Source organism: Procambarus clarkii, chromosome 64 (assembly GCF_040958095.1).
Source record: "Procambarus clarkii isolate CNS0578487 chromosome 64, FALCON_Pclarkii_2.0, whole genome shotgun sequence".
Classification (NCBI taxonomy): domain Eukaryota; kingdom Metazoa; phylum Arthropoda; class Malacostraca; order Decapoda; family Cambaridae; genus Procambarus; species Procambarus clarkii.
Genome location: NC_091213.1, coordinates 11,267,122 through 11,282,032, shown reverse-complemented (window position 1 = coordinate 11,282,032; position 14,911 = coordinate 11,267,122). Strand labels below are relative to the sequence as shown.

Sequence of the window (14,911 nt, the reverse complement as noted above, 5' to 3'; positions counted from 1 at the left end):
TGATACGCGTGGACTGAAACTTAATGGGTAAAGAGTAGTTTTAATTTCTTTTGTGTATAAGTTTGGTTTTAGGAGAGTGTTGTGATGAGTTTGTGAACGAGTGTTGTTAAATGTTGCGAATTTTTATCTGAAATTTATTTTGATATGACAGTAGAATAGTGGGACAAAAGATATGAATCTCTAAATGGAAAGTATGTTTATCTACAGAACTTCAACAAAAAATTCTGACCATTCAATGACAAGCTTGAATGGTCCCCAACCTAATATGCAACAAAAAGCTCATTACCTCTGAAGGATTCGAACTCAGACAGCCAGGGCTCCATGCACCTTAGCGTTTCCAATACTTTAACCTTTACTTAACTTTATTATTATTATTATTATTATTATTATTATTGTATATATATATTATATATAATATATATATATATATATATATAGGGGGGTACCACCACTGGTGTAATTATAGGGACCCACAGCCTCAGAGAAGGGAACACATAGCACTCAGGGAAAAACTTGACATTTAACTCTGAATACGAAAGAGTGTTCACTTCTCCTACCACCCCCTTTTTTTTTTATTATGATGTACACTTTATTATGCAAGGTTATACAGTTACATATCTGATTTTATACAAAAAATGAACATTAAGAGGACACAAGAAAAAGTTCGCTTCCTAGAGGCTGTAGATTTCCTCGAACTCCTCCGACGCCGGGCAGGAACCGAGGACGCAGCGGGCATTTCCCCTCTGGATCGCGACACTGAGGCGCTGAAAGAGAAAACTTGCTGCTCTAGGGTCTCTTGTGGTGTCAATGAGCTTGGTACCAAGATCCTTAAGAAACCTTCTTGCACTCTCACCCCATGGGCCTAGGGTCTCAGACCCTATTGGAACGAAATTGTACCTTTGATCTAATTGCCTGTACTTGACTGACTTTTGTTTTTCTCTGTGTGTCGCTGCGGCTCCTGCCGTGCCGGCAGAGAGGGTGATGTATGTCGTTGCCAGGGTGGATACGCAAGTATAGTCCCATGCTAACTGCCTGCCACCCTTCCATGGACGCAGTGTGATTCCGTCTGGTCGGCCGGCAAAGCTAACAGAGTCACGGTTCAGTAGGTTGCGGGGCTCTCTCTCCGCTGGACACTGAGCAGAGGCAAGGCTTCTTTTAATGATGTCGTTGACTTCGTCGTGTCTAGTGTGCCAACCACCCGATTTTCCACAGTGCAGGCCATGCAATCCATATTCGTCAGCATCTGCCTCGCCGCAAATACACCTGTGAACAGTGTGGATAGGGGCAGCAAGGCGGAGAGCGACTGCAATACGGAGCTCCTGCGGATCAAGACAGAGTTATATATATATATATACTTATATATATATATATATATATATATATATATATATATATATATATATATATATATATATATATATATATATATATATATATATATATTATTTATGCCATTCAACGCATTTTATGGTCTGATTTATGTATTGGGTTTAATACGAATCGGATTCTCAGTAATGACTTCTATGTCCACAGACATATTGGTTCCTGAGTGTTTGTTGATCTGGGTCTGTATTGCTCGACAAAATTGTGTGTGGTTAAAGTTTATGAGAATCCGTTCTATTATATATAGACTAAACTAAATTTAGAAATGAGATGAAATTATTTTACAATTCAAAAGTATGTCTCCAGCTCATTCTCATTCTCTCAGTTTTGTTTTAGAAGGTTGAGACATTCTCATATTCGAATGACTCTGAGAATGTCTCAACGAGATTGGCACGAACTCATTTGAGTAGTGCCGATCCCGACCCGGTCACGTTAGGCACGTACCCGATATCAATCATGGTGGCTAGTTTGATAGTGCTAGACCCAAGAGTCTGGCCTCCAGCCCTGGGCGAACAGAAATTTATATATAATATATTATATATATAAAATATATATATATATTATATATATATATATATATGTATATATATATATATGTTACCATCAATCTTGGTCACTAGGAGCCTCAAACACCCCGCCTCTCATGTGCAGTCTCTCTAAAACTGCACTACTTGGCTAGCCTTAAAAGCGAAGGATCTCAAGGATAACTGCTACCAAATAGAACTTGACATCCATTGGGTAGCAGCTGCCTTCGAAAATATGATATAGTTATTATATTATATGTGAAGACAAGTGTGGTATATAAGTGTTGCCTGGTGTACAATACAGTTATAGGCACGCTCTCTTGTCATTGTACCAGAATATGCTATTTGCATTCTTGTATACGTCCTCATGGAGAAATATTTCTGATTTATACGCCTTCCAGTGGCAAGGCGCTCGCGTTGCCGGACCGTGAGAGAAGAACAGGGAGTAATGGTGGATGAAATTGTTAGTTTTTTACCCCCCACTTGTAAATGCAAGTGCATGCTCTCTGCCACGGAGTTCTCCCACTAACGCTGCTCTCGTAATTCCGGGTCGCGGGGTGAGGCCAATAAATTCCCGGATTTCATGGTCTCAAGGAGCGTCTGGTTCCCGGGATTTATGGACCAAATTTGATTTACAAGCAAGCTTTAAGAGCCCACTGAAATAAACACGTGTTTCTTCTTTCCATACTGAAAAGAGATTCGCTCTTTTGGTTAAAGAGGTCAGCCATGCACCTATGTGAGTGGCACTTTACATTCAATTGAATACAAATTGTATATCGTCTCTTGATTTGGGAATTTTTTAGCATTTTTGTGCTCGATATCATGGAAATTAATTCAGTTTATTTGTAAGAAACTGCAATAATCTTTATCTTTCTCAGTATACTCCAGACTCAAAAACCGTACTACACAATGAGATATGTTTTCAAAAGTTTGATATATTAAAGTGCATGAGTACATTTTACTCAATTTTTGTTACATCAGACATGGAAGGATGATGGGGGATGATGGTGAGAGGGAGGTAGGGATTATAAAAGGGAGAGAGATTATGAGGAGGGAGATAGTAATAGGTAACATGGATAGTGATAGGGAGGGTGTATAAATGGAAAGGGGTGTAGAGTATGGAAGGGGAAATGGTGGATGAGTGTCCGAGAGGGAGGAGAGGACTTGCGAGAGGTTGAGAGGGAGGGAAGGAGAGTAACTCTAGTATCTGAGATATATTTGAAACGATTCAAGTCAGCAAGGCTTAAGAATTTATGGTTATGGTGGAGGAAAGGGGAAGGAATCCGGGAAGGACACGAACTGTCTCCTTCTTCCTCTTCTTCTCCTTCCTCTTCTTCTCCTTCTTCCTTTTCTTCTTCCCAAGTCAAGCTTAGAACTAAAGCATTTATGTCTGTTGGTAAGTTGGCTATTGTGATGACCTTAATAACCTTCCATAGGTTAACAGTCATTTATCTAATATATTTTATTTATTTATCTACATACCTTGATTAACATTTATTTATCTACATTTACTTTTACATTCATTGTTGCGTTAGTGGACTACTAAACCAGCTTATCACATTATATGCATGCCTTCAATTAGGACAGCTATTTGTCGTTATAGAAATTGCTTTCATTCACATCTGAACTAGAATTTGTCAACGATTATTACAGATTACATCATTACACAACAAGTGTGTTAATCTCGAGCTTGCCAGCAAGCTGTTATGTTCTACCTCTATGATGCACAATCACTAGCCTCTGTTATTCCTCTTGATGTATTTCCAACACTCAGTGTTGTGCAGGCGATGAGTCACAATAACGTGGCTAAAGTATGTTGACCAGACCACACACTAGAAGGTGAAGGCTTGAGAAGGCTTGATTCGGCTTGAGAATGGTCCAGGACGGACCGAAACGTTGTCGTCCCTTCACCTTCTAGTGTGTGGTCTGGTCAGCTCAGTATTGTGTTTATCTTCCGAAATAAGAAGGAACTCTGGCGGACATTAATTTGTATTGCAATTATTGTTGATAGATGGCCAGAAGGTGCGTAATATTTGGTGTGAACGGATTGGCTGTATATCCTTATTCAACATGTCCGTATTCTCCAACTGTGTACTCTACATGTACGTTGTTTTCTTGTCCATACTTGCCATGTACGTACCTTAAGTGCTCGTACTTAGTCGTATCAACTACGTTTGGTTCTGATCTCTTGGTTTGGTCCCGAAGCGCAAGTGAATATGAAAACTTTAGATATTTTTAAACGTCTGAAGATTGTCATCTTTATCTTGGAACATCCAGCAACATATTATCACCCATCTGCCTTTTGTTCATTTCTCTCGCTTGCACCTACCTCACCCTCTCCCTTGCACCAATCCACTAATACAAATATCTTCCAATCCCTTAAGCTTGTTTCTTTCGCTCCCTTCTACCTATTTCTCCATCTTCCTTGCACCTCTCTCCTCCTCCCCATTGCACCTCTCTCCTCCTCCCCATTGCACCTGTCTCTCTTTCCCTTGCCTTTATTACAAGTCAGAGTCCTCTCAGTTTACTTTTTTTTTAATGCCAAATGTTGCTGGATCCTTATTTCCATTTTCTATACAATTAGAAAAAATACTGGGAAAACATCTCAGAAGAATGAATAAGGAGATCAAGAAGTGGTTACCAAGAATCTGGAATCCATTACGGAGTATTTGAACGGGTCATATCCCCTCAGCTCCGACGCCGTTTGTGGAATCGGAGCCTCTTATTTCTTTCCTAAAGGGTATGGAATGTAGCAATGAAAATATTTGGCCTTTGTAAATTTTGTTTAGCCTCCTTTCAATATATTTATATGCATATTATATTATATTAACATTACCTATTAAATATATATATATATATACATATATATATATATATATATATTAGTATATTTTGGTAGCAGTCTTTCCTGTAGACATATATTATTAAATATGACCGAAAAAGTAAGATTAATAATTCTAACACGAATTTTCTCAATCTTTCGTACATTACGCTTCACTGTTGGAGGTAAATCAAAAATCACTTCTCCAAAATTCATTTTTATTTCTAGTCTGACGCGACACGGGCGCGTTTCGTAAAACTTATTACATTTTCAAAGACTTCACAAATACACAACTGATTAGAACTTGCGTTTCCCTGATTTTATATCTACATTTGAGTGAGGTGGGAAGGGTGATGTGGCATTACATTTGAGTGAGGTGGGAAGGGTGATGTGGCATTAACACAAGACAGAACACTAGGGGATATTAATAGGGTATTAAAAGTATCAACACAAGACAGAACAGAAACAATGGGTATTGAATAGAAGTGTTTGTAGAAAGCCTATTGGTCCATATTTCTTGATGCTTCTATATTGGAGCGGAGTCTTGAGGTGGGTAGAATATAGTTGTGCAATAATTGGCTGTTGATTGCTGGTGTTGACTTCTTGATGTGTAGTGCCTCGCAAACGTCAAGCCGCCTGCTATCGCTGTATCTATCGATGATTTCTGTGTTGTTTACTAGGATTTCTCTGGCGATGGTTTAGTTATGGGAAGAGATTATATGTTCCTTAATGGAGCCCTGTTGTTTATGCATCGTTAAACGCCTAGAAAGAGATGTTGTTGTCTTGCCTATATACTGGGTTTTTTGGAGCTTACAGTCCCCAAGTGGGCATTTGAAGGCATAGACGACGTTAGTCTCTTTTAAAGCGTTCTGTTTTGTGTCTGGAGAGTTTCTCATGAGTAGGCTGGCCGTTTTTCTGGTTTTATAGTAAATCGTCAGTTGTATCATCTGATTTTTGTCTGTAGGGATAACGTTTCTATTAACAATATCTTTCAGGAGCCTTTCCTCTGTTTTATGAGCTGTGGAAAAGAAGTTCCTGTAAAATAGTCTAATAGGGGGTATAGGTGTTGTGTTCACCTCTTTCGAAGTGTTCACTTTCATCGAAGACATCATAAGAAGGAAAGTGAAAAGCCATGCAACCTCCGAAGAGACAACTAACACAACACCTATACCCCCCTATTAGACTATTTTACAGGAACTTCTTTTCCACAGCTCATAAAACAGAGGAAAGGGTCCTGAAAGATATTGTTAATAGAAACGTTATCCCTACAGACAAAAATCAGAGGATACAACTGACGATTTACTATAAAACCAGAAAAACGGCCAGCCTACTCATGAGAAACTCTCCAGACACAAAACAGAACGCTTTAAAAGAGACTAACGTCGTCTATGCCTTCAAATGCCCACTTGGGGACTGTAAGCTCCAAAAAACCCAGTATATAGGCAAGACAACAACATCTCTTTCTAGGCGTTTAACGATGCATAAACAACAGGGCTCCATTAAGGAACATATAATCTCTTCCCATAACCAAACCATCGCCAGAGAAATCCTAGTAAACAACACAGAAATCATCGATAGATACAGCGATAGCAGGCGGCTTGACGTTTGCGAGGCACTACACATCAAGAAGTCAACACCAGCAATCAACTGCCAATTATTGCACAACTATATTCTACCCACCTCAAGACTCCGCTCCAATATAGAAGCATCAAGAAATATGGACCAATAGGCTTTCTACAAACACTTCTATTCAATACCCATTGTTTCTGTTCTGTCTTGTGTTGATTCTTTTAATACCCTATTAATATCCCCTAGTGTTCTGTCTTGTGTTAATGCCACATCACCCTTCCCACCTCACTCAAATGTAATGCCACATCACCCTTCCCACCTCACTCAAATGTAGATATAAAATCAGGGAAACGCAAGTTCTAATCAGTTGTGTATTTGTGAAGTCTTTGAAAATGTAATAAGTTTTACGAAACGCGCCCGTGTCGCGTCAGACTAGAAATAAAAATGAATTTTGGAGAAGTGATTTTTGATTTACCTCCAACAGTGAAGCGTAATGTACGAAAGATTGAGAAAATTCGTGTTAGAATTATTAATCTTACTTTTTTGGTCATATTTAATAATATATATATAAATATATATATATATATATATATATATATATATATATGTCGTACCTAGTAGCCAGAACGCACTTTTTGGCCTACTATGCAAGGCCTGATTTGCCTAATAAGCCAAGTTTTCCTGAATTAATATATTTTCTCTAATTTTTTTCTTATGAAATGATAAAGCTACCCATTTCATTATGTATGAGGTCAATTTTTTTTTATTGGAGTTAAAATTAACGTAGATATATGACCGAACCTAACCAACCCTACCTAACCTAACCTAACCTATCTTTATAGGTTAGGTTAGGTTAGGTAGCCGAAAAAGTTAGGTTAGGTTAGGTTAGGTAGGTTAGGTAGACGAAAAACAATTAATTCATGAAAACTTGGCTTATTAGGCAAATCGGGCCTTGAATAGTAGGCTGAGAAGTGAGTTCTGGCTACTAGGTACGACATATATATATATATATATATATATATATATATTAAATTATATATATTAAATTATATATATTATATGTATATATATATTATATTAAATATATATATTATATATATAGGGGGGTACCACCTCTGGTGCAATTATAGGGACCCACAGCCTCAGAGAAGGGAACACAGAGCGTTCAGGGAAAAACTTGCCATTTAACTCTGAATACGTAAGAGTATTCGCTTCTCCTACCACCCCTTTATATATATATATATATATATATATATATATATATATATATATATATATAACTTTAGAACACTTTCCCACCAGGAGACTCGAACCCTAGCCAGCACAGAAGCCTTCCAGCAACTGGCATAACAGGTACGCCTTAACCCACTCCACCACCTGCTCAGACCCTTAAAAGAGATGGTAATTTCGGAGTATTTATACACTCCAAAGATCAACCACCTCCCAAGAGCACTAGAGCAAGTGAGGGGTCCTTTTTTACGTTTTTTTCATCAAGTCCCTGTTAATATGGGAGAACACTGAACAACTTTCTAAAGTTGTATACTTCACTCTCGTGTTTAGGAGAGTTGTGCCTTAAGCATAGACATTATATATATATATATATATATATATATATATATTAGCCGAAAAGGCGTTAAGTATTCTCTATTTTTCACATGTGGTTATTCTGCATATATATTTACTTTTGTTTCGATACACATTTCATCACAAAATAGATTTTCATTTTATAATACACTAATTTCATAGACTAAAGACAAGGCCAGAATCTTTCTGAAAGTCATGGCCGCACACTCACAAAGCTGGAAAAACAACCAAGGAAAAATAGAGGTAAATCCCTCTGAGATCTCTGAGACCTGCGGTGGGAGTTGGTCTGACGAGTCCTGTATAATCCCTCACGGTAAATCACTATCTCCCTGTCCTCCAGGGCCCCCGTGTAATGTTTCAGTTGGGACAGAGAATGGACTTATAAATCAAGACTGAAAACAAAACTCTGCTTTTACGTATGGGTGTGTTAGCTCTTAATCTATACACTCCCCACACCCACAATCCCTTCATCCCTCCCCCCCCCGACACACACACACACACACTGCCATCTATTCTCCCCCTCTCCCCCTCCACCCTTCCTCCATATCCCAATTCCCACCTTTCCCCCAAGCGGTGACAGGATAGAGTGAGATGATATTTCTTGGGTTTCACCACTGCCAACCCCCCTTCCTCTGTCGACGAAAACGACAGCTGCACCTTTTTTTGGGGGGGGGATAGAAGAACTTATATACAAGAACTTACAAAGTAAAAGAATCAGCTATAAGATGGCAGAGTTTTAATATAAAATATCCAACACTATTCATTGAAAAATGTGAACTTTGAACTGTGCGGAAGCAAATATCTCATACTTATTAAAGAATTCCTGGAGGTCTTTGGGAAGAAACATTAAAAAAGAGAAAGGTTACTTGAGGAGGAAAGTTTCATGCATTGTATGAAAGAAAGATCATATATGTACGACAGAAAAAAAATCTATATATCCTAAAATTCAGGAAAAATGAAACTAAGTTGAAAGGTAATCGAATTTAAACGTTGTTTTGAAAGTATTAATATATAAAAACATTTAAATAATTATTTTTTTTCTGAGACGCTGCATTACACTCAATGTCTGACTCGAGATATATGAAGGAATTCAAACAAACTTATTCCAGGAAACCAAATTCCAGTCAAAGCCAAAGTGTTCCAGCGATTTTAAAGGCGGTATAAAAGTTAAGCGGAAATATTCGGCTTCCTTTAGTGGAAACACTAAAGGGGTCTTGTCCCGTGGAGACTTTAGCGCCGTTTGGTGCTCCTGTAAAGTCCGCTCGTACTATAAATGGTGAAGTGTCCTTGGCCGCGGTGTTTTCAGCTTTCCTGCGTTGAGAAATTACTTCTTCGAACAAGTGTTTTGCCAAGAAATACGTGCGTTATATATATATTTTTCGGCTCCCCGTCGCTCTTTCTCTCTTTTATTCTCTACTGGTACGAAATTAACACAAACTTGATCATTTCTACTGAATGAACACAATAATAATGGCACACCGTGAAAAGTATCGTCCCTTTTGGAAAAAAATACATCCACGCTCTATTTCCTCTCATTTCCTCCTCAATTTCCCCTTTCCTAACACCTTTTTTCTATCTGCACTATCTCCTCTTTTCTCGTGTTCTACTTTTTCTCTTCGTACTTTCTCTTTTGTCACATCTCTTCTGTCTCTCATCTCATACCCCCTCTTTCTCTGGTCCCATAATCCTCCCTTTCTCCTCCAGCTTCGCGTGAAAATATTAACGGCCTGGCGCAGACTTTCACCCCAGTTTTCTAATCTTGTAAAAATTGTGACCGGCGTAGAGTCCTTATTTTGTGTGTGTGTGGAGGAGGAAGGGAGAGACGGAGGGAGATGTACGCACACACTTGAGGGAGGGTGGTTGAAACGCGTCTAAATTATCAAAATGAGTTAATATCCATTAATATCCATGATTAATCCATTCAGGAGTCAATAAAGGCGAGGACACCCTCCCATGGTGACGGGTAACAGAGCTCAGCAATCTACCAATGTAATTACTGCCTTAAACATAATTAACTACTATAAGCGCTAATTTTTAATCGAAATTATTAATCTATGTTTACTGCAATCATGATTCAGTTCAGATGATATATTTCCCGATACTAATTTTCTAAATAATCAGCACTTATATACGAGCCATAATTACTTTAATAACTGCTATAAAACTATAGAAATTTATTGATTTTAATTTATTTGAAATGGAAACATAACAAATTACTTTTAAAATTAGCAGCTGCTTCTCCTACTGCAGCAATATATATATTTAATGTCATTGAAAACTCACACCCCAGAAGTGACTCGAACCCATACTGCCAGGAGCGATTTGTGTTCCTCACGTGTGCCCCAAAGAATGAGGTGATTTGATAAAATATTACCATCAGAGATAAAATATTACCCAAGATTACCATCAGAGTGCCGGCGTGGGAATGGGGAATTAGCCTCGGCTACCATCCTCTTTTGTCCGGTCGTGTTGGTCGAGTGGTTAAAGTGTCCTGTACGCCAGATGCAGAGTGCTCCTGGCAGTACGAGTTCGAGTCACTTCTGGGGTGTGAGTTTTCAGTTGCATATATGCCTGGAGACCGTTCAGGCTTGTTCGCATTTTATGTCATTAGACTGAATTTCTTAATAAAAATCTTATATTATATATGTATGTGTGTGTGTGTGTGTGTGTGTGTGTGTGTGTGCGCGTGTGTGTAAATCTCGAAAATTAACACGTGATGGAAAATGTGACAGTGTCAGACCACGGAGGAAGAATTGAAACAGGAATTTCCTTAAGTACTTTCGTATTTTAATAATACATCTTCAGAAAGAATGAAGATGTATTATTAAAATACGAAAGTACTTAAGGAAATTCCTGTTTCAAATCTTCCTCCGTGGTATGACACTGTCAAATAAATAAATAAATAAATATTATATATATATATATATATATATATATATATATATATATATATATATATATATATATATATATATATATATATATATATATATGTGTATATATATATATATATATATATATTATTCTCAGCCGGATGATAAAAAAAATGGTCATTGGCAATTTTAAGTTAGGTTATACTGGAACAATTTTTAACACCTCATAAGAGCTCAGAAGTAATGCTTACCATTTGTCTGTCAGCATTGTACCAAGCATGAGTTATGAATGCAAACTCTGCTACGTAGAACTGTAGGTCAACAAACATTGCATTATTGTATACATAATTGCCTAATCATATACATACTTGCCTAATTATATACATACTTCCTAATTATATACATAATTATCTAAATATTTACATAATTGTTTAATTATATACATAATTATGCAAAGGTAACTTCAGGGTAAATATTTCTGTTACAGTGGTGAGGATGAGGAGTGTGAGAGGGCGAGGCTGGGTTCTGGAGGTGCCCCTGCTGCTGCTGCTGGTGCTGCTGCTGGTGACGGCGGTGGTGCTGGCGGGTTCTGGGGCCGGGGGAGCCTCCACCTGCGACATCTCCGAGTACTCCTGTGACGACGGCGGGTGCGTCTCTCTAAGCCACTTCTGCGACGGCGTCGCCCACTGCACAGACTACACCGACGAGCCACCAGGGTGCTCAGGTGAGTGTGTTCTCTCTCGCTCTCTCTTGTACACAGCTATTGGGTATTGAACCTCGGCTGACTGGAATCAAAATTTGGGATTCGGAGAACCTTATGGACAGTCCGGTAAATGGGCTGTATATTGTGCCAGCTATAGAGAGGTAGTAGAGTGATGTTGGTACCAATGTTCTGTCGCACTCGAATCTTCAGTATTTCTCCTCACACACACACGCAATTATATATACTTGTGTGTGTGTGTGTGTGTGTGTGTGTGCGCGCGGGTGTATTTATTTATATTTAAACTGAGATAAGGGTAAAACACTGAAAAATGGAGCAAATATTATGCTTGCGATGGAAGGAGTTGTGGAGACTGGACAACATTTTCTCATATTCCTATACCGCCGCCGCCCGCTGATTGGCTATTCACCAGCATCAGCAACATCCCCCCAGCTGTGTAGCGAGTCAGTTAAGGCCCTTCTTCCAGTAAAAAGTTGATTACCTTCTCCCCGTGAAATCTTTGAGAATGTTTTATTATATATATATATTTATATATTTATATATTTGTATATACATCTCCCTAGGAGTTTTAAAATCTATGAGCATCTTGTACTACAACTCTGCTGACGAGAAAAACATATCTTGAACGGGAAATAGATAAATTTTGATTTTTAAATTCGGGATTCTTGATAAATTTACATTCTTTCGAAATCACTTAAAAATGTATATGAAATGTGTCCATTAGCACGAGAGTTTAAATATTTCTTATCTTGGGAAAGAAATGCACATTTAGAATGCAAAAGAAAAAGTGAATGGCGTCGAGTAATTGAAAATACATATGTATCGCTTCGGTGACATACATATGTATTGCCCCGGAGACATACATATGTATTACTCGGCTCTCTGTGGATGGTGGAGTAGTGTGGGACATGCTGCAAAGCCTGTATATGCTTATTTTTTGTTCTTTTTATCTTTATTCCTGTTTGTTAGTTGTGTATTTCGTCTTTAATGCCTTTCTTCACATGCTCTTCTTCTTCTTCTCTGATTATTAGGCTACATAGTCTTCTTAGCCGTAGTCTTGGTATTTTCTTTTTGATAATTGCTTATGCTTTATTGTAAGTTATCACATCTATTTCTTCTTTGTTGTTTTTGTTTACATGTAATTGTTCTTTCTTGTTTTTCGTTCATGTGTATTTGTTCTTGTGTTCTACCTGTAGCCTTCTTTCGTGATAGGGAAGACAGAAAGTCATAAAGTTTCTTAAATGTTATTTAGACGATCAGATCCTTATTGATCATCAGAGATCGTGTGAAATATAGTTATTCCCCCCATAATCCTACTTCACGAGTGATATATAAATTGAGCTGCCGACCCAGTTTAATTTAGTTTTAAATTTTTCTAAATTAAATTATATTTTCTGACTAATCAGGCGGCTCGTGTCACGGCTTTAATAAACCATAAAAGATTGATGGGCAAAATCACTAGCATCAATATAAAATCCTATTTCATATTATTTATATCATTGTCTTAATCGTCATATATCATGTCATTATATTAATAATTATGTCACATCGTTATTGTCATAATTTATATGTAAAATGGTAGCTACTTCATCATCATGATTTTACATTGAAGTAAATATTGGTTTGGCAACGGGATTGTTGATTTATGAAACAATTTACCTGGAAACATAATAGGCATTTAATCGCTAGACAGTTTCAATCGTAGGTTAAACATATATCAATAAGTTTGGGTGGATGTAAATAATGGCTGCCTGTGGGTCAATAGGTCTTCTGTAGTTTCCTCTTTTTCCTATCAAAGTAAGAGTTGTTTGTCTTCTCTCACCATGTGGTCGAAAATATGGGAAAGTTCACGAACAGCGCCTCGTTCTTGCCTGGGAGAGAGGGAACTATCTCCGCCAGAATCTACTCAGAAGTTTGAAATTAAAATGAAGTGTTTGAGAATCTGATGATATTGGATATCGATCCGGCCTCGCGCGCCACCATGAGAGCACAGTGGGGGAGAGAGAGGGGGTGAATGATGACCCCATTTTATATAGCAATTCCTCTCGTGTTCTTTCACCTTTCTCCCTCTATAAATTTAGTAGGATGCTTATCTTAACTGTATTATTATTTTTTTAGATACATTCTACATTTTTCTTTTCAATGGTGTATTTGTTAAATATATTTTTATGGCTGTAAGACAGCTTCTCGTTTGAATACTGAGCACATTTGTTTTCTGTTGTGTTTTCCCTTTCCTGTAGTTTTTACTGTTTCATTTGTATACCATCATTTTATTTTCATATTTTATTGTTTATTCCTTCGTGTTTTTTGTTTTTTGGGGGCATTATTTCTATATAGTCATTTCTCTCTATCTTTGTCTCTGTCTCTCTGTCTGTCTATCGGTCTCTCTATGTGTCTGTCTGTCTCTCTCTAAGTCTTTCTGCTATGTTCCCCTGTTTGTTTTCATTCCTTATCCTTAAGAACTCCCCAGCCGCTTATCCCATCCTTTAGGACTCCTTAGCTGCCTCCACATCCTTAGGGACTTTCTGGCTGCCTCTCCACCCTTTCGGACCACCCCACCCCCTTCCTTCCTGGCGGCTCCCATCTTTAAGAACCCTTCTTGGCTGCCTCCACATCCCCTTAAGGACTCTTTGATTGCCTCCCCATTCTTAAGGACCTCCTGGGTGCTGCCTGCTCTTCCTTAAGGACCTCCTGGGTGCTGCCTGCTCATCCTTAAGGACCTCCTGGCTCGCTCACTCGACACTTTCACCCCCGTACGAAAATGTCCAGCCCTTCGTAAATCTCTCGATCTCATATACCATGCCTCTCCCCTTCTCCATTATTATTCCTCTTTGCTCGTCTATTAGTCATTCCCTAGCCAATCTTCCAGCCCGTCCTCAAGTCTATCTTCCTGACCATCTTCCACTCGTCTCCGAGTCCATGTTCCAGACAATCTTCCAACCCATCACTCACTGATACAGGCACCGCCCTCTCTTTCAGAACCATACACTTTCTTTCCCTTTCCTTTATATAGGTTCCTTCTTGTTAGGGTTCCTTGGTTTGTATTTGGACAGTGTTTATTTGTATTATTATTGTATTTTGAATTAAACTTATGTGTGTTCCTCTTTCATCGTTCTGTCTCGCTGTGTTTGTTCTACATTGTCTGTGTTTGTTCTGTCTAAATCCGTCTTTCAAATGTTCCTTGATATCTTCACAAATCCCTTATTTCCGTTTATTATTTTATCAAACCCATCCCGTCCCATACATCATTCCTATTCCTCTTCCATATGCATTTCTTATATCATACCGAATATTATTTCATATATATCTTATATGGTAATATGTTTCTCACACATATTAGTATCATTCACATACCTGTTTTTCTGCCACAACTGTTCCTTACGCCTTGCCTCTCTCCCACAACATTCCTTAGAACGTGGCTGTTAATCTCTCACAC

At 38.2% G+C, this 14,911-nt stretch overlaps 1 protein-coding gene across 1 annotated transcript in view; it reads left to right on the top strand.

Moving 5' to 3' along the window:
• LOC123768990 (uncharacterized) overlaps positions 1–14,911 on the top strand; it is a 221,510-nt gene that overhangs the window by 172,677 nt on the left and 33,922 nt on the right. Inside the window, exon 3 of the mRNA XM_045759915.2 lies at positions 11,242–11,478. Within this exon, the coding sequence (XP_045615871.1) occupies positions 11,242–11,478 (237 nt within the window). The remainder of the gene's footprint in view (positions 1–11,241; positions 11,479–14,911) is intronic.